This window comes from Helicoverpa armigera, chromosome 10, assembly GCF_030705265.1.
Source record: "Helicoverpa armigera isolate CAAS_96S chromosome 10, ASM3070526v1, whole genome shotgun sequence".
In the NCBI taxonomy this organism is placed as follows: domain Eukaryota; kingdom Metazoa; phylum Arthropoda; class Insecta; order Lepidoptera; family Noctuidae; genus Helicoverpa; species Helicoverpa armigera.
In genome coordinates, this window is record NC_087129.1 from 2,119,502 (window position 1) to 2,144,786 (window position 25,285).

The 25,285-nt window shown below is 35.2% G+C and overlaps 1 protein-coding gene across 1 annotated transcript; it reads left to right on the plus strand.

Annotated features, from left to right (window-relative positions):
- The first annotated feature begins 1,141 nt into the window (after positions 1 to 1,141).
- On the plus strand, positions 1,142 to 24,966 carry LOC110374392 (uncharacterized). Its single transcript, XM_049840971.2, has 7 exons — positions 1,142 to 1,336; positions 15,156 to 15,361; positions 15,820 to 15,973; positions 20,782 to 20,899; positions 23,200 to 23,366; positions 24,182 to 24,238; positions 24,890 to 24,966. The coding sequence occupies exons 1-7, from the start codon at positions 1,300 to 1,302 to the stop codon at positions 24,964 to 24,966; spliced, it is 816 nt and encodes a 271-aa protein (XP_049696928.2). The 5' UTR covers positions 1,142 to 1,299.
- The last annotated feature ends 319 nt before the right edge of the window (positions 24,967 to 25,285 follow it).

Here is a 25,285-nt window from a genome sequence, read left to right on the forward strand (position 1 = left end):
TTGTACTGGCTTTAAAATTAGTTTTTTTGTATTTAGCGTTTGGTTCTATTTTTAAATTTTATTAATAGAAATGCGTACAATACGAGTCAAGATACTCCTCCGCATAACGTTTATACGATTCATAAGAATTCTGTAAGATCAGCTGTACTTCAGCCTTATATTTACTTCTCAGTACTGAGCTTACACGGGAAATGGTTCACTTTTCTTTATCATTTAAACAGGAGGAAAGAAATTCTAGTAAGCCGAGCACTGTATGTATCATTATTATTCTTTTTGAAAGATTGTATTTTAAAACTATAATTCCAAGGCATTCTGCAATCCAGCTAAACTCGAGTTTCAATTCATAATTTCTCCTAAACATAACGTGGGCAGAAACCTACGCGCAGTACTAAAATCTCTCAAAATATACCCGAAAATAGAGCTAAGAATACAAATCGGGGCTGCAGACTGAAGATAAAATTAACGCCAAGGTTTTAACTTACTAAGAAATGTTATACAAGCGTTGTACATTATTCGCATACTAAGTTGGCGATGTAAATGAACGTAAGGCGATGGGTTAGCGCGATAGAAGCCGGAAGGCCTAGTAGACGCTTTGCGGTGACATACGGCCGGCCAAATTTGAAGCTATTTTGGGCCTTTTTTTAAGTGGGACTTGCTTTTGGTAGGTTGAGTTGCAGGTTAGAAAAGAGTGGCCTAGATTTTGGAAGACATTTATCATCACCTTCACAGTTTTCGGTTACGATATCAGTATATTTATTGATGTTCCTAGTTATTGCAATCCCGATATGAAGTTTGTTCCTCCGTTTGGGTTGTTAAATAAAATTGCATTGTTTTAATAAATTGCATAATTATGCCTATCAAAAAAAAAAATATTGATCAAGCATGCACTCTTTTGGATAGACCATATAAACCACTTGCAAAAAAAAATGCTAGCATGCTAGCAATAAAAAAAAACTTAAAACCTGACTCATCACAATAAAGACTAAAATCGCAAACCGACTTACGTGTAAGTATTAGAATAAAATTACCCAATAACAACACAATACCGAGTTCTTCCGATATGGTCTGGTTGCTCCCGGGCGCCAGTTGGTCACGTCGGTTAGTTTCCTACCCGGGTTCGAACCCCACACACGTTGGTTTAAAGTTTTACTCGCGAACTTCGTAATATATTCTCTTTACGGAATATAAAGATACTAGTTTATAAGTTTGTACTTTGTGACGGTTTTTGTTTCTGGATTTGGTTGGTGGCGCGAACGCAAGTGATTTATTGGTGTGGTTTTGGCGGGATTTTGGAAAATAATGTGGTGGATTTTGAAGTTTTCTATTGTTTTACAATGTGAGTTATTATTTATTTTTTCTACAATAATAAAAAAACTAAGTTTGTGTCAACAATTTTCAGGCAACATTAGCAGATGCGTAATGTGTGTTTTTAGCTGTCATTACGATGTTTTTAGGTTTTGATATATGTAGATTTATCCTTTGAGCTTCAGTAACCTATACATACAAGTTTGGATAAGGACTTAGAAGTAGACGTAAACAAATGCCAGCTCATTGACCTAGTGGATCAATATCGACATTGGTAATATGAGAATCACATTGGTATCGATCAAATACGGGGTCCGATTTTAGCTGGTAGCAAGGAGTTTATTCTTGTAGTCCTTTAGGTACAAAATTACGTAGTATGTATATTCTTGTTTGCGAATGTTCCATCTATCGATTTATTGTAAAAATCATCTTTCAGTAATTACTGATTGTTTTTTTTCGAATAAAATAAGAAGATTCTCTTGATCAAAATGACGTCACAGATAATTTTAAATTAAGACGGAAAATTAAACATTGGTTTAAGTAACTTATTGCATTCTTCATTAGCTTAGACCTCATGTCTTTCTTTGCTGAAAACTCATCATTGCGACCTTAAATAAATAACATATAATTTATCAACGAATATAACATACAACAAACTAATTCTGAAGCAATTCACCTTCCCCATGATTGACATAATCCTAGAATTTGTTCCATATTATTAACAAAGCTTTTCCGAAAATACATACGTATTCCAATATATAATTCCTAGAGCCAGTAATTAACACTAATTACTTAATAACACAATACATGCTAGTTAAACCTGCCAGCAATGGGTGAACCACAATGGTTCAACCCGTCCGGTCAAGTTGACCCGTTAACTATCGATTGACAGTTAGGGCTGCTGGTCATCAAAACGTGGTAAGTAACGTCAAAATAAACTGATAGGTATATATTTTTTAATGGTGATATATATCCATTTAACACTATTCGATAAATATTGATTTTAAAATTGTGGCAATTATATTAAGATATTAAACCGACGATTTATTTTATATTATCTTAAACGACCTTAAAATCCAGGTTACTAAGAAAACATATAAATCTTTTACGTTGGCACGCCACTTCAGCCTCATAAAGGTATACAAGTTATTTTAAAAATCCACTTAGTAATTTTCAAGTCTTAACCTAAAAACCCTATGTCAACATTCGCTTAACTTACGTACGCCAAACTACAATCAGTAAAAAAAATTGCTCAATAAAGTACCAACTATTATGTTAACACCAGCAATCCACCTTCCTATAGGTACTACGGTCCAATGCACCAGTCCGTACAGTTTCATTGGAGAAACAACAAAGAATTTACAACACAATTCCAGCAGCTGAAATACCGAACATAATAATGTTAATAGAGCCCATAACAAATCAACTGCGTCGAATGCACAATAAACACAGTGTTCACTCCGAGTTCAGATCCGCAGTCATCGAAGCAATATAAAATTCAAATGTCGAACGAAATAGGAAGCGCCAATTATCGAATGTATTATTCATTGGTAGTGCAGTCGTGTCGTCCGCATCGTGTCATTGTATTATGACAACTATTTAATTTTAAATATGGAAAGAAATATGTGCTGATGTTCGGAATTTAAATATAATATTTATGCAATCATTTATTAGCGCCTACTTTTAAATGCGCCTCAAATTTTTTAATGGGTAATTCTATTTTTTCTTTTTCTGTTTAAATTGTTTTTAATTTGAATTAGAGAATTTGTTACTTTTGTAAGATAAAAAAAAAAGAAAATTCACGTAAAAGAAAGAAAATTATAAGAAACTACTATTATTGATCAGCCTGGGAACTAAAAGTCTTACTGCCATAAAGCTAGCTTCGTTGACACAAACATAGCTGTCATCGTGACATTTGAATGATAGACAATTTCTCCCTAACGCGGGCTTTTGAATGAAGCAATTCTTTACTTATTTATCGAATAATAGGTCTTTACGTTGAATCGATGGTCCTCAATAGTGGCTAATAAAATATCACTTATTTAATTATACCGTACCGAGTTTTGATTTGTGACAACTGGTATTTTGATAAAATGGATGTTTATTGAGTGAATTATGATATTATGAGGAATTAAAAAAAAAGTTTTATTTTAGTAGCATGTTAGAAAGACGCACTGAGAGTAGCAGCACAATTTTTTTTTTAGAGCAGCATTAAACCGTTAAAAGAAAAACAAAAGAATAGGGAAATTCCAAATTAAAAACAAAACATTCCTAATTTCTCAATCTCGAGTAAGAATGCGGACAAATCTACTAGAGGCTCGCATTAATTTATTCATTCGCTCACAAGTCACAATCAAAGCAAGGCGGAACCGTGAATTACGATTAAGACGTTGACTTGCTACCGAAAAATTCACTTACTCCCAAATATCGCGATTTCATTTACCTACGTAGAAAATGCTTCTACAGGTGGAATTCTAAATAATTGGATTCCGAATACCGAGGACGCCTCGATCTGCGAACCATGTAAGTGTTACCTCCTATAATGATAAATCATTGTCGTGTATTTGGGACGTGGAATTTTGTGTTACCGTATGATTTGGGAGTGAACGACGAAATGTGAAAGATGTTTTCGTTTATAGGGTCGTTCTAGAATTTTCGATTGAAGTGTTATATGCAAATAATAAAGTTTTTTTTCATGCTAAGTTCCTCCCTTAGAATTAGAAAATATACTTTGGTGTGTAGCTATATTATGTTAAAGACATCATAAAACTGGCTTAAATTCAAGTAACTTATTTGCTTTATTTTGTTCTAGACACAGTACGATTCAATGGCCCTGAAACGTGAAGAGTAGATTAGACAAATGAGTTTCCTTCCGTTGTTTCGTTCAAAAAGAGGTCAAAATCTTACTAGTCTCATCTCAGTTTATAAAAGCGAATTTCAAAAATACTGCCTACTTAATGGAGAATTATCCAATCCCTCAGTCATCATCCTCCGAGCCCTTTCCCCAACTATGTAGGAATCGGCTTCGAGGCTGAGTCTCAACTAAAAATATTAGTAATACTTCTAGTTTTTTCTTTAAACGTATTAATAATTGTCATCTGTGAAGGCAGGAAGTAAAATAAATATCAACATAATTCTCATACTGTAAATCAGTCACAACATGAAAGACAATAATTTAAGCAAACACCCCGTTACCTTCGCAAGTGAATCTCAACAAGTCAAAGGCTGGCATCAATTTTAATTGTTTCGGAATTGTATTCATTCCAACCGAGGAATAAACTTAAACATTAATGGAGTTCTACATTAACATCATGTCGCGTGCGGCAGATGCCTTGAGCTCAGTTCGCTTCACTGCATACTGGCAAAGAATATTTATGTAAACAGAAGGGACACTTCATTGAAGAAGATTTCGGGGTGTGTTTGTATTTTTGGAAGTAAAACTAAAAAAATTGTTCGATATTGTATACCTGAATCATAATTGAGACTAAGTTAAGTAAATAATATGCTACTGCTATCTTATATTAAACGCCTTCCTCTCTTATAACTTTTTTGCTGTGCCCATCAGGGTTCATAATTGTGACTATCATTACATATTTTACACCTAATGTCAAACATACATTATGGAAATAAACGATATAATACTATGTCACTGTGGAACTTCTATCCGTAATGAATAACTTATCATAATGAGGTAAAAAAAATAATGGACGGTTAGCTTTATCAAAATCCCTGATGTTCCTGGATCACGATTTCTCTTACAGTATTTCTTCGATGAAATATCTACTATACCAATATTTTCTTTCGTAACTTATGGACTTTTACGTTTATTTAATCTATGGCACCGCTTACACGAACAATGTACGCCTTGCTTTTAAATACCGCGACTGCTAATTAATGTGCTAGCTCGTTTAGTTCGGAATAAAATGACGTTTGCTTTTTGTTTCCTTACGTTAAGTGATGTTTCGTCACATCATTGTGACTTATGAAAGATTTCCTTAAATTAGGTTACTAGGTTCTTGCATGTAACAGTCGAGCAAACAACAATTTTTAATTTTAATTACAGTTTTACATGTGTTTTTGATTGTAATGCCTGTTTGCATATATTTTTTTCTTACTACAGAACAAAGTTGGCGTTTGAACGTTAATGTTAATTAATTCTACTGTTTTGCTGTTAAATACTGCTTTTAGCCTACTTTACATAAGTAACAGAACGTGAAGACACGGTACTTGGTACTGCTGCGTAGGTTAAAATCATGATTCATCTATTACTGCGCATTATGAAACAACGCAATGATTGAAAAAAGTACTTATACGAATACTTGAAAATCCAAATCTTTGAACATTGATATTATTCATCATTTTGCCGTTCGTTTTCCCGCGGTTACACCCGTAACCATGGCAACTACTTCTCATACCCAAAAAAAATAGTAGCATAAGTCATTTTCTAAGCTAGACAATCTACCAAACCTTTAAATCGGTTCAGTCGTTTTGACGTAAAAGACAGACAAACAAAGTTACCTCGCACATACATATAATATTCGTAAGATAAGGCATGACAATTATTTGAAAGACGCAAGTCTTATAAATATACCTTCCATATCACCACAACCAATCAAACCTGACAAACGTTTAACCAGTAACGATAAAGACAAAATCAATTTTCCCATTAATTCCCTATATCTATTCCCTATGGGAGTCGTTAAGAGCTACTGAGGGGATATTGCCTAAAGGGACCTCTAGCTCGCCCTCATAATAAGACGAGACACCTTGATTTCCCTTAGGATTGAAGGTCTAAGTTGCATTAATAACTGAAGTAAGAATTATTACTTTTACTGCAATTACTTTGAATTAGTCGGAAAATGGTTTACCGTAATTGGGTTGGTAACACTCTTGCTTAATAATCCATTTCTAACACTTCCTGCTTTGCTCGCGATTTAATTACCTATTAACCTATGACTATCAAGTTATTTTATACAAAAGTATGCAACCAACAACAAAAATTTAAGCTTGAAAATATACAAAAAGTTAATGCATCTAGACTGCGAATTCTGCGATATTATGTATTATTCAAACACGGTCAACATTTTACATAATTACCTTAGTAAAAACTCGATGACTCAGCGGGTAAAATATCTAAATCAATTCAAACATTAAATATATATTACTAGCTTCCACCAGCTAGTTTACCCACATACCGTAAGAATTACTGCAAGCATCCCAATAAAAGCTAGCCTATATAGCCATCCCCGATAAATAAGCTATCTAATCCTGAAAGAATTCTGCAAATAAGTAGTGCCTGAGATTGGCGCATTCAAACAAACAAATATACGAAATCTTCAGCTATATAATATTAAGTATCTATATACTTAAGCTAAAATTTGGTAACAATATAATTTGACTGCCTAAACTCATGTCATTGAACATATGCAAAGCGGTAGAAACTTTTGATTGTATGACGAACTCCATTGTTAAACTAAGGCCAACATTTTGATTGAGAACCAATTAAAAACGAAACTCAGTAACGTCAGTTCCGATATAAAAGCCAGCTAGCTGAAACTCGAAGTCAGTTAGAAAAACTGGAATACTGGGTACATAATAATGCTATATATGTACCTACTGGCGAAAATATTATTCACTAGCTTTTGCCCGCAACTTCGTTCGCGCGGAATAGTGACTACCAGCAGATTTTTGATTTGACCAATAGATGGCGCTATATGTCCGGAATAATTTTAATTATAAAAATAATATATTTTTTTTGTAATAAAAACTATCCTATGTCCTTTCTCAAGTTTCAAACTATGTCTGTACCAAATTTCACACAAATCGGTTCAGTAGTTTAGGCGTGAAGAAAAGACAGACAGACAGACAGACGGACAGACAGACAGACAGACAGACAGACAGACAGACAGAGTTACTTTTGCATTTATAATATTAGTTTGGATTATATCAACCAAAGTTCTTTAAAAGTTACTTCGAACTGTGACAATCTGACATCTCAAAATTATGAATGTATAATTATTTTTGTGTGGCAGTGGATTATGAAATGTCGTATAGCTCTTGCGAGTGAATAAACTAGTGGTTTTCCAAAAAGGCGAGCTATTTACACACCATATTATTTTATTAAGTATGCAATAAGACTATTAAGTTATTTAATTAATTCACCTCTACTTATAAATCTTAATGTTGCACACAAAACTAATATTCTAAGTTACCAGCAATATCTTAATTACCAAACTTATCGCAGGATAACGAGCAAATTTTTCACAGAAGACTTAATTTGAAACTCATATAGGACTGATTACGTATAGCTGAGCTACCGCCAGTTATTAAAACCACAGTCTCGCAACTTTTGACGACGCGACGAACAAACTGAGATTGACGTCGCTACATTATCACGTGTTATGAAATCATGGAGGATAAGTTCCAAGGAGTTCCTTACTCGTCTGCTTTCGGGACATACTTTGGTGGTACGGCCATGGGTTTGCATGAGCTGGGGATTTGTGTGAATCAGATTTAAATTTTGAATTTAGACGTTATTGGTCTTTACTACAATAAAGTTGAACAGACGATCGTCACGTGTTTATCACATGTCATTTTGTATGAATGTCTATTAAGACCATTAGTGGTTGGAATGATGACCGGAGTATTTTTACAAGCCAGAGATGCCAAAAAGTATGAAATTATTTAAATTCTCAACAATTTTGTTTGAAAAAAGATTCAGCAGGATAGCTTCATGAATAAGTAAACCGTTAAAATCATAAGTGATTTTATGACAAAGATCAAGTCGTGTAACAAAAAACTTCATTTTATAAAAAAAGAGCTCCCAAGACTTATTTTATCCTATCTGAAAACCCGACAAAAGTTACTGCCAACATTATTTCGAATGAAAAAAACCTTTTGTGCTTTCTCGCAATAAGCTTTCGTCTGAATTCTTAAAGACGCGTCGCGTAAGTTAGCTGCTCCCTAATACGAAAATAAGGCCGCAAACGGAATCTGTGAAATGTCTTTAAAAATTGTGGTCGCCCTAATGCATGAGAAAGTTTTAACTCAGTGGCTTTAAAAATTCAAAGGCGAAACTGACATTGGAGTGTCGAACCCCTATTAACATTAAGCAAGTCACTTTCTCGATGTTCCACATCGGAAAACTTTATATTATTCTTTGGAATTTGATACTGAAGATTCTTTAGATGTGTATTTAATGGTTCCGCCTTCGACGCAGTTCGGGTTCATGAACGATTTTATAAAAGGAGCTGAAGATTTGCGTAAAGTGACGGGACTTAAATGTTTTGAGTGACTTCCTTTGGAATTTTACTGTATTATGTCGTAAAAATATTCTTTTTAAATGCACGTTGAAGAAAAACGGTACACTATTGTTAGATTTTTAAAGAAAAATATTTCTACGCACTATAAAATTGCATATTTTTTTCTGGAACCAAGCTCTTAATTATCGTGCATAAATCAAATCATGACCTATGCAATACGGTCGTCTTAAGGTCGATCACACACGACGCACCATGCTCCCTCCCGTGTACCAACTTTATATACAAAACACGCACAACAAGAAAACTAGAGACGCTTATAGTTTTGAATTGCCACGCGAGTGCACAAAGACTCGTGTGTGATCCGCTTATCCTCATAAAAACAACGTGCATCTTCGCCTTCGCTTTATCAACAAAAAAGGCCATGTGCACAACAGCGAGGATCCTGTGTTTTTTATAATCAAACACCTTTGTCCCGTGGACATCAGACCGTGAACACATGTCTTAGTATAGTCGCGTGCCTTACGCGCGGCTCCTGTTAAATAATGCAGAAAAAACGGGAGGGGTCATGACTCGTGCGGGGCAGTTATTAAGTGTTTCTTTAGTTAATGGTTGATGCACATTATAGTTTTTATTGATACGGTTCATAAACTTACCTGTTTTATTTTTTATAGTAGCTGTTCCCCGCACTTCTTTCCGGAAACATGCACCTTGGGGATAGGATAGTTTGTCAAATGCCAAAGATTTTATCAAATCAGTTCATACGCTCAAATACAAATCTTTCCTCTTTATAATATTAAATAGTATAGATTATATGAAACTTAACCATTTTGGAGCATCTAATAAATACCGAATACTTAAATGGGATTTTCACCAAAAGCAGTAGTGTTTCATTAATTCTGAAGTGTTGTTCTATTTCCTTTTTACCCGACTAGAAAGGCTGGTTTTTCTAAACAAACACTTCAAGTTTCTTCACGGAGATTACGCCACTCATATCCTATGAGATGAAGCGTATGTTCACAGCTGTTTATTAATAAAACAACCACAAATTCCACCGCATCCGAGAGCTCCGGAAGAGTTCAACTTATAAGGCTTCCAGTACCGTAGTTCCTCGGTACATTAAGGGCTCGTTCCTACTACGGTTTGACGTCACAACTGTCATACTTTTTGGACCGTCATGGCATATATGCAGTATGCAGTACCTAATAAGTTTGTCAAGACATTGGGGTTGAATAAGCTGCCAACTCACGTCAGATTTCTTCCAGAACAGAAAATCGTGCTGATTTTTATGGGACGCTCTCACAAAAATTTTGTGACAGCCGCATTGCTATTAACGTGATCTACTTTTCTCCTACTAAAAATCGGTCACCGATTATCGGATATCAGCGATCAGCCTTATAGTGACGCGACAGTAATGACAGTCTCTCACTTTTGGATGACCATCATCTTAGGCTGTTTCCATTCGTTTCACTCGATTATCACGGCAACATGAAATGGTCTACACCTTAAAAACAAAAACTTTTGATGTTCTAAAATCCAAGACTGTTTGCTATGGCAGCAGTGAGAACGCGCCCTAACTCTGTGTGCGAATCCTTGTACTTTTAATTCGGGTGCACTCATTAAGATCAAAGAATTTTTGAGCTGGTTAATTAAATGGCTGAATCTCAAAATGGGCTTTATGGACATCATAGGTTAATGGCATTGTGTTATAAATGGGTCAGTCTTGATCCTCGCTACTCTCATTTGCTACATTAAGCCCCGGTTTGACTGGTTAACGATAAAGTATCAGTTAATCAACTAATATTTAATGCTATTTGCCAGATAAAATCAGCTTATAATTTCTGCCAGATATTGCCATCCGAAAACTGTGAAACAAAAAGTTATAGTTTATCAATCAAATAAGTTACTGATAGATATATCAGAGACTTTACCAGTATCCAGTGAAACTGTCCATAATATTTTTTGGGTAGTTATTTCTTCAATTTGTAGTGATTGTCTTATACATTTTCGTTTACGAAATAAATCACCAAAGTCTCGCTTCTTGGAATAGCAAAACATTATAATATAACTAATGACATCCTCACAGTAATAGATCCATATATGTAGATATGCCCACATCCGTTCATTCGTCATACGGTCACGTTGCTAAGGATGGCGGTGATTCTTTCCTATTTCCGCAATAGGTCTATTTATACTGGGTGTCCCATAAGTCCTTTGAAATCTAAATTTCGAATAAAATTTAAATGGCGCGCGGGAATGGCATGCGGGGTGCGGGGATAGCATCAAGGGTCTTTGGGAATTCATTCGCCATGGAAAGTTTTACCGTAGCGGACCGTGGTTTTTGTGTGTTTGAGTTTTATCACAACAATGATTCAACGTTGACGGAAGACAACATCGACGTAGTGCAAGAGTCAGTTCGTGAAAATCCTACTCAATCCATTCGTAAGCGTTCCAATGCATTAAATACACCCAGATCGACGTTACAGCGCATTTTAAAGAAAGCTAAGAAATTACCATCCATAAAAATTCAGTTAATACAGGAATCAAATGATACGCCGCGCAATGAACGCGCAATGGTGGCCGAATCATTGTTTTGATAAAACTCACGCACACAAAAACCACGGTCCGCTACGGTAAAACTTTCCATGGCGAATGAATTCCCAAAGACCGTTGATGCTATCCCCGCACCCCGCATGCCATTCCCGCGCGCCATTTAAATTTTATTCGAAATTTAGATTTCAAAGGACTTATGGGACACCCAGTACTTGAGAGAATGCGGATGGAATCCAATAGTATCCGATAGTTTGGTAATATTTGAGACAGTTTTTTCTTCAAACAGTTTTTCCTCACAGTAGCTAGTTTACGAAGTTTATATGTTACAAAAAATATAACAGAAGACTCAGAAGAGTATATTTATGCTAATATCTATTCAACCACTCGATACTCACATCAAAATACGAAAAACAAGCCTTAGTTCTAGCATAGCTAATATTCATTTACCGCACGTCTAAAACATACCTACTAATTAACCATCGTACTCAAAAGAACATAAAAAGCCTAACAAAACAATACCTTAAGAACAATATAGCGCCAAAAGCCGACAGTTACTATCTCACCATCAGCGGCTTATTAGACTGCGCATGAGTCGGTCACACTCGATGACTCCCGATACAGATGTCTTATACTCATCTCACTCACTCGTACGACAAACCGAGGGGTGAGAGTACACCTGTCTCGTTCTTACACATAACATGTGATTAATTCGATACCACGTGCCGGAAGGTGCGTGTTTAAATATTCACGATGGACAACTTCAAATTGTTGGACGGATCTTCGGTTAAGTGAGGACGTGGTATGCTAATCGAGTGATATAATGAATTAATATGGGTAGCATTAAGTGTTGGATGGAAATAATCGAAATTCGCCATTGATAGGTTTTAAGTTTGCATCAGAATTAAATGTCAATGGTTATTTTTAGAGTATCGCGGGATTCACGTAAGTAACTGTATTTACTTTTGGCTAGTTGTTTATAAAACTTTAAGATAACAGGTATTAACAACATGGAAAACAACATTATAAAGTATATGACGACGGAACAATTCAATGTCCTAATGTCCTACCATTGTGTAAGCCATTGTTAAGTGACAACACCGAACCAACATGCCTAAGACATTTCAAAACCTCTCAGTTTCTAAAAGGCATGACCATACATTTATCTTTTATCTTTCTAGTAAAAAAGATAAACTGTAGTAACACACGCGCGTACCGTGACGAGGGTGATCAACGAAGCATGCGCAAGAGCAACGGCCGTGCAATACTTGCTGCTTTCTTGCAAAACATGTATCTGTTTGGTAGCATTGTTTATGATGATGGTTAACCGGTTGCGTGGAAGTGGTAGTGTAATTTATTAGTTCAAATGTGATGTTTTCGTAAAGACCTGTTAATAGTGGTGGTTAGGTAATGTTAAAACAGAAAGTGGCTTCAAAATACCAGGTACCTATATAATTTAACTATTTGTCCTAAAATACACAAAAATATGCAAACTTTCGTTATAAATATTCAGGCCTTCTTTGACGTTAAAGTATAAAGTCCAGCTGATCTATTTGACTATTCAGAAATTCAAGATAAAAGTAATAGGTAGCTATCGACTAACAAGATCTTCAACTATATAATTCTCAAAACATTAACATACAATTTCTTCACTATCTCAACACGTCTTTCACACCCACTTCACACTGTCTCCAGACCCCGATATTAATCTCAAAGCTACTCAAACAATAGCAGTACAATCCATATATTGGAAATAGAATTTAAACCTTTGAAATTCAAGTCTCGATATCACCACTTATAGCCATCATAATTTAATGTCAGTGTGGCATTGTGCCAAATCGCTGGCTATATTGCTCTTATATTGCAATTTACTCATTTCTTGAAGCGAAACCTCTTGGTAAAGGTGACTTGGCACTCTGAAAAGATCTTTGAAGATGTCTGGTGGTGAATTAGAAGTTAGAAGTATTTGTCATCCCATATTTTTCATCAAAATTATGTCAACATCAGTAATGATAAGTGACTAGGTAATCTTAACTGCGAAAGAAGTTACAGTGTACGTTAAAAGTAAAGAAGATTTCAAAAACTACAAAACGAACTGAAACAAGTAATCAAAATTCCTTTCAAAGCTTTTACTCAGCAGCTGATTATAGTACACTATGAAATAGCTATTTCATTCAAAACTACATACGAAATAATAACACATACACCAACCCATTTTTTAAAAACACTCCGCTTCTACATTTTCAGTTGCGACTTAAATTCGACCACAACCAAAACGCAGCTCCGCAAAAATAAAAACAAAAATCCTTTGAAACCATCCCGTCATGTCAAACGTATATTTTTAATTCTTTTGTGGACGATACTGAAGATAGTGTAATGAGTCCGTCTGTTGACAATAGTACTCCTGTCACGGTTGCTAACTCAGATAATATAGCTTCGGTGTATGCAATATGGCGGCGGACAACTTTCTGCGATGTGCACACACCCCAATGAACAGGCGACGAGTTTTAATAAAAGTGTTTGTTCGAAATGATTTAAGTGAAACCAATCAGACCCTTATCTGGACGTTTTGTTCGGAAGCTATTTAAATGTTCTGTGTTCATTTGTTTGTTGCGTTTTCTGGTGTGGAAATTATGTGGAGAGTGAATGAAAGAAGTTGTCATCAAGAGCTGAATACTATTCTTGTTGAGGTTACGTCATTAACTTGATATTCCAGTGACTAAGTTAATTCAACATGAAAAATACGCAATACGAATTTCGTAATTATAGCAAAAATATTAAACACCATATTCAAAAGGACAGCACAATTTTCTCAAACATTATCGAGTCAAGGTCCCTTAAATTAATTTCGCAGTTGAGATTTATACAAATTACGGGGACCTTAATAAATTAATTCTCTAACTCTGTATAATTTCGTTAATATACAGTCAAAACGGTTTCCAATAATAACAATGCTGAAATATTTGACGTAAAAACGGGCTTGGAGCTCAAAGGCATCCCCGGAATTGATAGGAAACCACGAAACAATATTCCGGTGGATTCCTCCGTCGATAATATGATGTTTCCGCTAGAACGGCAGCCTAATGCGTCCTCCCGGAATCCCTTCAATTTTGTGCCAGATTATTTTGGGTAAAAATAAAAATGGTTTATACAAATATTCTGTGAAACTGATTTTCGTTAGCTTTTGTTCAGTTTTGATTCTAGATATTTATTATGATTGTTTTTCTGTGTCTGCAGTTTATTCATTTTTTGCCAGGTAATTGTCCTGACAATAAATGAAGGCTTGCCAGTACCTACTGTGAATAATGACTTTATCATATTTGATAGACATACATAAATATCCCAATTGTGTCACAAACAAAGATCATTTCATTTCCCATGACAATCAATGAACACAAAACTGCGACAATGAATAAAATAATTTAAACCAATGTTTCCTAAAGTTAACGTGCGACATGACAGGTGCCTACCACTCAACCGAACCAATTGGCTGGGTATTTATGAAACCCAGAGGGTTTGACCAGTGGCGCGCGACGCTCCCAGGAGTCCCGCGGCAAACTCTCCCGTTAATATTGATTCTGCCAATACCACGGAATGTTTTAATTTTTTGTCCTGCCTCATCGGAATTCCAGCCATCCGGGACACAGCCCAGTTATCATGTCCCATGTTGGGATAGATTGGATGTTTTCGTAAAATTATTTTGTGTCGACCAACCTAGAATTTGTTTGAGTAAAATAATATTGCACAATATTTTTCCGTGCTGAAACTGAGTGGTTACCAAAACTGGGATCGCTAACAATTCGGTTTACCACAGAGGATTGGCTCGTGCTCGTGTTATATAGACATGTAAAATATCTGTGTGGGTTAGTTTTTTATTTGGTTGCGACTCTTCCTTGGCACGGGTTTTCGAATGGCCTATTTACTTACATAAACAATCATTAATAATAAAATTAATTACTTACAGAAAATCACGTTTAACTGCACCAAAATAATTGTATTCCTATGGAGGCTAATTAAAAACAAGTTTCCTTTTAATTTCAGGCGTACATTCAGTTCGGATCGTCAACATCAGAGTTCCAGATGTGATTCAGTATGGCACTAAAGACTCCATAACACTAGACTGCGACTTTATAACAAGCAACGTCACCGGTCTAGTGGTCAAGTGGTTTTATATGGACAAAACGCAGCCAGTGTACCAATGGATACCACCGCAGAAACCTCAGGCGTTGGGCATTTTGAGGAACAAGGTAATTGATTCTTGGAATTCCACGAATTACGAGGAGATGCCATATATTAGGGTACTGCGACAATTTGAGGAATCGCTGCTACTAGCAATTTCTAACAACTTTTTCTATGAATCTAAGACACTGGAAAAAGAAATAAAGAATGAAAACATATTTGTAAACCAAGACCTAGTTTCTCTAAGAATCATCATCATCATCATTAGCCTATCGCAGTCCACTGCTGGACATAGGCCTCTCCAAGTGCTCGCCACTGAGATCGATTTTCTCTAAGAATATGACAAATAAACTAGTACTTATACCTATAGGTAATTTTGGAAAACAGAAGCAATGTATCTGTAACCCAAAAGAATTGAATCTTTTATTATGAATGCAATTAGTGGGTAATGTTCCATAAACTTCCACTTTTAAAAAACACCTTCATATTAAATGCATAGTAAGTAACCAAACCTCTTCTAATCCAGGTGGACCTATCATACAAAGTCTCACACAACCCGTATACTCAACACCGAGCTCTTCACATCACGTCACCAGTTCCAGAGCTGACTGGCAACTACACCTGCGTGGTGTCCACCTTCCTGGCTGAGGATGAGAAGACCAGGCCTATGACTATATTTGGTGAGTTGTATATATTTTTAGGTTTGGTTTAGGTTTAGAGAAGGTTGGCATGGATACTCGGAGTAAGCTATAAAAGAAAAAACTAATAATTCGAAAGTCATAAAATTATACATAAAAGGGTTTGTGTAAATAATAGCAGAAATCTGAAAACACCTTAAGTTGCGTAGTTATTAAGATGTAGTTGTCTTGTGGTTTTCGCATCCTATGTATCTCTTTCAATAGTACATATGGTATGTAGCCGGACTTAGCACAATCAAACAGTGGTTATCATCACATTTGACAGCCAACGCAGAAAGAGATATATCATATAAAACGAGTCACTCGTTTTTATCTCATTATTATTCTTAATGGCGAAGATTTCAGAAAATATATAACAATAAACTATGACGTTTGTCACCAGTCTGATTACCAATGGCCTTCCTTCCGATCACCGTGGTCAACTGGCACGGTTTCCTGATAAAAAGAATAAAATCAAGCGGGAAATAACATGTCGGCCCTTAACAACCAGTCGTTTTAATAGTTTTAAAAATAATATTAACGCGAAACTAGACAATGAAATATTAAATAAAAACAATCCCCATTTAATGTACGGAGCACTATTTGATATAATAAAATACGAATTTAATTCTAGTTTTAAAACCAAAACGCTCGTACTAAAAGAAATGGCTAACTTCAATGAGTGGGCTACCCCCGGCATTTACAAGAGTAGAGCTAAGCTGTATGAGTTGTATGAAATGAAAAATTATAATTTTGATGAAAATTTTATTAGATATGTTAGGAATTATTCTAAATTGTTTAAAAAAGTTTGTCATGCGGCAAAATCAATGTATTTCAGTAATAAAATTAAGAATAGTAAGAGTATAATAAAAGCGACGTGGAATATTATAAATAGCGAGACCGGGAAAATCAAACAGCGTGATAATCAGTATAAAATCATTAATGAGAATCAAGTTTATGAGAAAGATTCTGATGTAGCTCGCGAATTTAACACATTCTTCTCTAATATTCCAATCAAGACCACTAGCGGCTTAGACTCCTCTGCCACCAACGCCGAAAAACTTTTACGTAGTAGTGTTAGTCAATGTGAAGCCACATTTACCTTTAGTTATATTTCACCTTATGACATAGTAAGAACCTTCAAGTCATTAAATTCAAAAAAGACAGGTGATTTATGGGGTATCTCTGTTAAAGTCTTAAACTGTATTATTGACGATATTGCGCCCTATTTAGCTCGTATATTTAATGAGTGCATTGACTCAGGTACCTTTCCTGAACTTATGAAATACAGTAAAGTTATTCCTCTCTTTAAATCCGGGAGCAAGAACGATCTAGGTAACTTTAGACCCATCTCAATTCTACCCGCGTTGAGCAAAATTTTTGAAAAGCTAATTTTAAATCAACTCCTCCGGCATTTTAATTTATACAATATTTTACATGCGGAACAATACGGTTTTACAAAGGGTCGCTCCACAACGGATGCCGGAGTTGCTCTACTGAAACATATATTCAGTGCGTGGGAGAAGTCACAGAATTCTATCGGGGTGTTCTGTGATCTTTCCAAGGCGTTCGACTGCGTCCAACATGAAACGCTTACCCAGAAGCTAAAGTACTATGGTATTAGAGACAGCGCACTTAGTGTTATTAGCTCATATTTAAGCGGTAGAATGCAATGTGTTGACGTTAACGGTGTCAAATCTTCCAATCTACCCGTTCGTTTGGGCGTACCGCAAGGGTCGATTTTAGGTCCATTTTTGTTTCTTGTATATATTAATGACTTGCCATATTATTTAAAATCATTGTGTGATGTGGTATTGTTTGCTGATGACACGTCTCTAATTTTTAAAGTTGATAGGAATAGAGTAGATTTTGATGACGTGAATTCTTGTCTTTCACTAGTAACGCAATGGTTTACAGCCAATAATTTAGTTTTGAATACGAAGAAAACAAAATGTATTAAATTTGCTTTGCCCAATGTAAAAAATCTCGGTCCCGGTGTAATTTTGAACAATGAGGAACTCGAAACGGTACATGCTACGACTTTTCTAGGGATAACAGTAGACTCCAAAATTCAATGGGGTGAGCATATAACTGGCATCACGGGTAAATTAAGCTCTGCTGCGTACGCTGTCAGGAAAGTAAGAGCTCTCACCGATGTAGCCACGGCGCGTTTAGTGTACTTTAGCTATTTTCACTGCATCATGTCCTACGGAATTCTTATGTGGGGCAATGCTGCCGATATCGAGAATGTTTTCGTACTACAGAAGCGCGCTGTCCGTGCTATATACAAACTTGGTGCTAGAGTCTCCCTTAGGGAAAGGTTTAAGGATATTGGTATTCTGACTGTGGCGTCTCAATACATTTATGCCAATATAATATACGTAAGGCAAAACCTAGATTCATATAGTAAAAACAGTGACGTACATCATTTTAATACCAGAAATAAACATAAGTTGACCGCACCTAATTATCGTCTACATAAGGTGCACGGTTCATTTGTGGGGCTTTGTGTACGCATTTATAACAGAATTCCGGTTCATCTGTTGGAGTTAACGGACAGTTCTTTTAAAAACAAAATCAAAGAAATTCTTGTTAAAAAGGCATATTATAATGTTAATGATTATTTCACAGATAAACGCAGATGGCAGCTCTGAAGTGGAATAAAAGTGCTTTATTTTATTTTGTATTTTTCGGTGTTTTAAATTAATAATTGATGAAATTGAAATTGAATTGTATAATTGTAAAATAAATTAATAATAATTAAATTGTAATAGACAGCTGTGTTGCTGGGAAGTTTGTTCTTCACCGCTTCTTCTTTCCAGCCATAACACTAGGAAGTGGTGAAAGGGGGGCGTTTTGGGGGTGCTGTCATTCATGTAAAATTTTGACGTTAAAAAGTGCTAATCGTATTAGCCTATTTTAATAAATGATTTTGACTTTGACTTTGACTTTGACTTTGACTTTGACTTTGAGTCACCTCAAAACCAGAAACAAAAATTCACAAATCCCTGGAAATCGAAGCAGGAAATTACAGCCTATTAATTATTGACATCACAAAATGAAATGCACTGAACATAGCACATAATAACAAGCGGGGAGCCGCAACAATAAGCTTTGTGCTGAGACTAAACGGAAATTACTTTGTGCAAGTTTATCTGCAGGTGCATCCAGGGAAGGAACGGTATTGTGCAGTTTGTTGCCTGTTATTGTTGTTGATTTTGGGAAGGGATTATGGTCTGTGGTTGGTTTTTGTAGGAAGGCTGTTGGTGAATTCTTGCAGGAGTGTTTAAGAAGGTTTCCTCGATGATACTCTGCCTTTTCAACGGTCTCCTTTCATCACTATATATGTATTTCAAAAATAAGTATTCGACCGCGTTTGTTCACCGGATTATCCATATTGTATACACCACCAGAGTGGCTCTAGAAATGAATGATGACGAGGCAATGTTTAAACGGTTTTATTTAGCTCACCCCGTTTGTTTGGAATGACAGTCATACAAACTTATATAATAGTAAAACAAACGTAATGATTTTATGTTGGTAATTCCTACTTGTCACTAAATCACTTAGATTCTATTCCAAGAATAATGTAGAACAAAGTGATTTATAACACAGTATGATGTATTTTTTCTCACTGAAAAAAAAAACGCAAAAGAAACTAACTTACCGTAGTAATGAATAATTCGCAAAAGTCATTAATTTTGCGAATAATTTATACAGTCCGCAGTATTTTAGTCTCGAAAAAGAAGATAAAATATACAAAAGCAATACTAATTCTGTCTATCCAGCGAATCTTTGCATATTTCATTTCTGAAACATTTCGTTCTTTGTATCGAGATTACGAAACACTAATGGACATGTTTTCTAGAAAAATAATGAAATGGAAATCCGATGGTATGGAAGGTACTGGAAACTTCCTTGAACCTAAAAGAAAAATTTTCTGCGGGTTTTTAATAAAAGCTGAGTTTAAGTGTATTACAAGGTACGGTGGTCTGAAAGTCTACGAAAGCAAGCTAATGGAATACAAATGGCTGTTTTGCTTATATTAGAAAATCCATCATTATTTGAAGCAACAGTACTGGGTCTTCGATTTTATTATGAAACTAGATGTGGCATCAAACTTTTATACTAGAAATTTTTTATTCGTAACTAGCGTAAGAATTTTATATACCTAACATTCTTGTTGATCCATTCCAATAAGTCTTGCAAATGAGGTCAAAAAGTTTTCGCTCAGTTAAATACGACTTTAATTTACAAATAGTCATAAAAATGTCACAGTTAAGTTGAAGTACCTGCTGATTTGCAACAATCTTTTTGTATTACATAAAAAAATTAAGCCATTTCCAAAGACAAGCTTATTCTTTGTACCATAAAAGCAGTATCCATTACCGTTCGCGTGATCATAGACAGTAGATATTGTATTGCTAAAACATAGTCGTTCGCTGCAGTCTAGTCGAAGATATTTACTTTATAGACTGATGGGGTATCTGTGATGTCAAAGGTTTTAAAACAGGGTATTTTAATATTATTATGGATTAGTGGAATGGTGGCTTTTGGTGTTATAAGTAAGGCAGATATAAAGGTGACTTTATGTACTACGTATGTATCTGTTACATTGTATAATTACGTACTTAAATGCGTCTCGATATTAACACACGTAATACGCAAAATGAAAACGGAGTATCATTTGCCACATTGAAATTTTGCTTAATTATAATTTGACAATTTACTTTTAAAGGTCGAAAATACTAAGATAATTAAAAAAAAAATACTTGATTATCTAAGATATTAACTTTTTATTTTTTCTGCAGTTCCAGAAACCAAGTTCGACATGATACAAGATAGATTGGACGAAAACTACTTGAACGTCATTTGTTCCGTTGAAGGAGTATTCCCCAAACCCGAGCTGGTCATCTTAGCTGGAAATAGGTAAGATACTGAGTAATTCGAAAAAGCCTTTAACATAAAAAAATCTATTTTCTCACTCTCATTATAATCTTAATGATTTCCAAAGTTGAAATGAATACCAAGTAAAAATCGGAATTATTTAAAGCCAATGCATGCAAAAGTAGCAGCAATACCCCGCTTAATAAAATAAATAACAAATCGACTAACATTCATACACTCAAACCATTTTACCTTGAAACTTCTTCCACACAGCAATTCCAAAAACTTTTCACTATGAACAATACATGGAAATAACTATCAAACAAAATCCTATCGCTAATGCAATATTCAATCGATAGGAAGGATCAGAACTCAAAGCTTGTGAACATAACAGTTATACGTAACATGAGTTACGACGCCATGGTAAATTGAACCTCTATTGTTTGATTTGCTGGTGGGTTTACATCAATGCACAGTTTTTACTACCATCAGAATTGCGTATTTTTTGGCCAATACATCCAAAAGCATATCAATACTCCAGTAAATAGAATGATAACAAATCGGCTTACATTACATCCTAACCATTAACCTTGAAAATCCTTCTACACAGCAATTCCCAAGAACTTTACATTTCTCACTATGAGCTATCAAAATCCTATCGCTAATGCAATATTCAATCGATAGTAAGGATCAAAACTCAAAGCTTGTGAACGTAACAGTTATACGTAACTTGAGTTACGACGTCATGGTAAATTGAACCTCCATTGTTTCATACGCTGATTGATTTATGTCAATGGTACGTCAGTGTGTTATGTGTTGTGTCAAAATAACTATTCACACTTGTGTAAAAACTATAAAATGTTACGGTTGTTACAGTGGAAGTTGTCTAATGGTCTGTGTCATGTAAGACCTCCTTTCATCATTTTCCTCAACGTGTTTTCATATTGATCTCTTGATCATCTTCTAAGGGTGTCATATTGCCCAGCCTTTAACAAGACCCAACTTCTACCAACAGCTTCATACGAAGTTAGTCTAGGGGTGCTATTTATTTGTCCTAAGGAAATACTCTCCTATTATTTATTTTATGATAAGTATTCATGCATAACTTTACTATGAAACAGCATATTGCAATCATTGAAACATCTGATTGGTCTAGACGTTTCTGCAATACAATACGAAAGTTTCATAAAAATGCAGACACACATACAGATTAATAAAAAAGTCGGCGTATAGAAATCATTTCCAATATGATGTAGTAGAAAATAAATTCCAATGAATCGGACGGAACGGGGCACAACGGCTGAAACTTCCGGACATCCGATTGGTTCGTGAATAATACCGGATACGATCACTTGAACGTTCCTCAATCTTAAAACATACGGTCGGATATTGGCGTACAAAACGCTGCTGTTACTGCAGTCTGAGTTGAACAAGATCCAATTGTAACGGTAAACAGAATTTCCTTATGCAGGAACCTTTGTAGAAACATACCCACCCCGTCATCGCTATACCTACATTTCGTCTCTTGGATTGTCTTCAAATAAAGTCATCTATATAGATATAGCAGCAAACTATTGGGTACCTATGGAGTATTCAATCGTTTGTGAGATTTTTGGTTCACAATTTGGATGATTTGCAAATGAAGCAAAAGTGAGTGAGACATTGAGTAACCTTCCATATCACTAGGCTTTTCTCCAGTCGCTCTATAAGTTGAAATAAAATATTTTAAACCCCGAAGTTCCCGTCTCAAATACATCACCGTATGTGCAGCCACCTTAGAATTTTAGACTGAATAATTTGGATGCTCCGCGAAAGTTGGCTAACAACCCCGACATCGGGCTTGCGATCACATACCCACCCGAGTGGATTTAGTTTGTCGTACTGGTATTACCTCCTTTCTATAATCCTACGACGTTCGTATGAAGGGCCGGCCTTTAATCTTTGCTTGCCTCGTCTGCGAACTGATTATGCTGTGGGAATGTGTTTTTATTTTTAATGGTATTTTTAACTTTGGGAATATATGTATGTTTGACTGTGTAATTCATTTGAATTTTTATTTCATGTACAAAACACGGTATATATTCGTTGACTTGCCATAAGGCAGTCCCTACCAGTCAATCATCGGATTAAAGGGAACTTTAAGGACTACATTATCATATCATGTTTTTTTTTTGCAGTAAACTAGTATCATCAATGATTTAACTCATGCATTGTTCATCTACTTTGTATATCTGAGAAATTATTGTTTCAACATAGGTACTCTTACCTCATACATCGAGGAGACGAAACCTCAGCCTCAGTCTTCAAGCAAAACTTATCAAACTACCAAAATCTGTTGACAGGCCGCTGAACGCGAAGTCGTCGATCAAAGTCATCGAGGGCCGCTACACAGCCCTAACGAGTTCCGTCGTGAGGATAGACGCTCTGCCCCCCACTGTTGAGATCTTGTGCGACATGCAGGTCCCACTCGCCAACTATTATAGCAGAAAGCGGGATATATTTTATAGAGGTAAGATTTGGTGGTAATATGCGGCGCCGACACCAATAAGAGCGAGAGGATGATGATGATTTTGTGGTTTACCTTTCTTAAAGCTATTTAATGGAGTAATAGAAAAACATGAAAGAAAAAGAAAAACTACTAATATAGCATATTTTTTGTTGGGCAAAATGTTGATAGTCATGGGTGATTGTTAAAGTTGAAGTGGGACATGGGTGGACATGGGTATAATTCCCTGGTCCAATAAAAACATCCTTCAGAATTGTCTATGGCAGCTCAGCGTTTAGATAATCATGTTTCCAGTAAATGTTAATACCCTAGCATATATTTTCTCATAATCGATGAATTGCTAAAACGTTCTCCATGAGATGAAGTTTGCTTGCCAGCTCAGAGCAACTAGGTACGCCTTAAGCCAGGTTATTAGAGGCAACAGTATGTTCCAGGAATACGCGAAAATACAAGCTTTCGACAAAGCGCCCACTCAATCATCTTTAGATAACATAACGATTATTATGGATGCGAAATTCTTGGTAGTAATGAATCTTGCAGTACCTATACCTCCTACCTTATTATTATAACTACTTTCATCTGAGCCTTATTATTCGCCAAATTTTCCCTTTACGTCAATGGGCCCTCGTAATATACTTATTCATACAAATCCATGCTCTAAACACGTTTTTTCCGTATCGAAAAGATTACATCTATATTACAGCTTGACAACAAAAACTCCTGTAATTGCCTTCCATGAATTATCACAAAAGACCTTTTTTTGTACTGAAACATTCTTTTTTAGAGAGAATTAATTTGTATAATAATTTTGTTAACAGATCCCCCGTCGCCTTCGCCCGAAACGCCTAATTTGGTACAAGTCGCTCCAGATTCAGGTAAAATGTTGTTATTTCTGCTTGTAGTATCTTGTACAGTTTTAAATTAATTATTATTTATTTATACATGAAAAGCTAAATTGAGATTATTTTTATGACAGCTTTTCTGTAGCAGGCTTACTTGCTAATAGCACTGAATTAATTGAAATATTTGTAGGTGCTTATAATACTATGTTAAAACAAGTTTCGTTATGAATCTATATCGAGATCATATTTCTGTTTTACAAATAATTTATATCACCCCTTACTCAAGACAGTCGTCACCACTGCAAACTTTTGTGGACTTTGCCCTTTTACATTTTATATACCTACTGAAAATGATATGGTACTAAATGGTTTAAAGTATCCTTTTCTTTATCTAAGTCTTGATCTAACTGCCTAACGAGTGTCTGTTAGATATAAATAAAAGTTAGGAGCAGTCATATAAGTAAAGTGAATATAAGGTTCACAAAACGACAACATTATGGTTGTTAAGTTTGATGATAGGTTAAGGTTTTCTCATTTATTGAATTCCCTAACATTTATGCTACCTAAAGCTAATTATATTATTAGCCTTTTTTTTGCATAACGCCGCCAAGCATATTATTTTTTTTTACTTTTAAATCTTTATTTCTCTCAAATAAATAAATATTATGAACTTAATTGTTTCAGGTCATCAGATAGTCTGTTCTTTAGCTCTCCTCATCACATCGATAGTCATCTGTTTAATAAGATTACAAACAACTTGACGGAATTTCGAACTATTAATATTATTTACTTCTCAATTATTGGATGTATCTAAAAAGAATGCATCTTAACGCAAAAGAAATGTTTGTAGAGAACAAGAGATAATATTCTTTATACATAGATAGGTAAATGATAAGATCCAGGTTTGAACCAAAATAAGTTTCACATACATAGCTTATCCAAATGTTTAATAGTTCGGACAAAGTCACGAACAGGGGCTAGTTTTAATTCAAGAAGAAGTAATTAATCGATTTGTATTTATTGTGTAATTTACATTGTTTTACATTTTTGTAGGTATCTCACTTTTACATAATATATTTT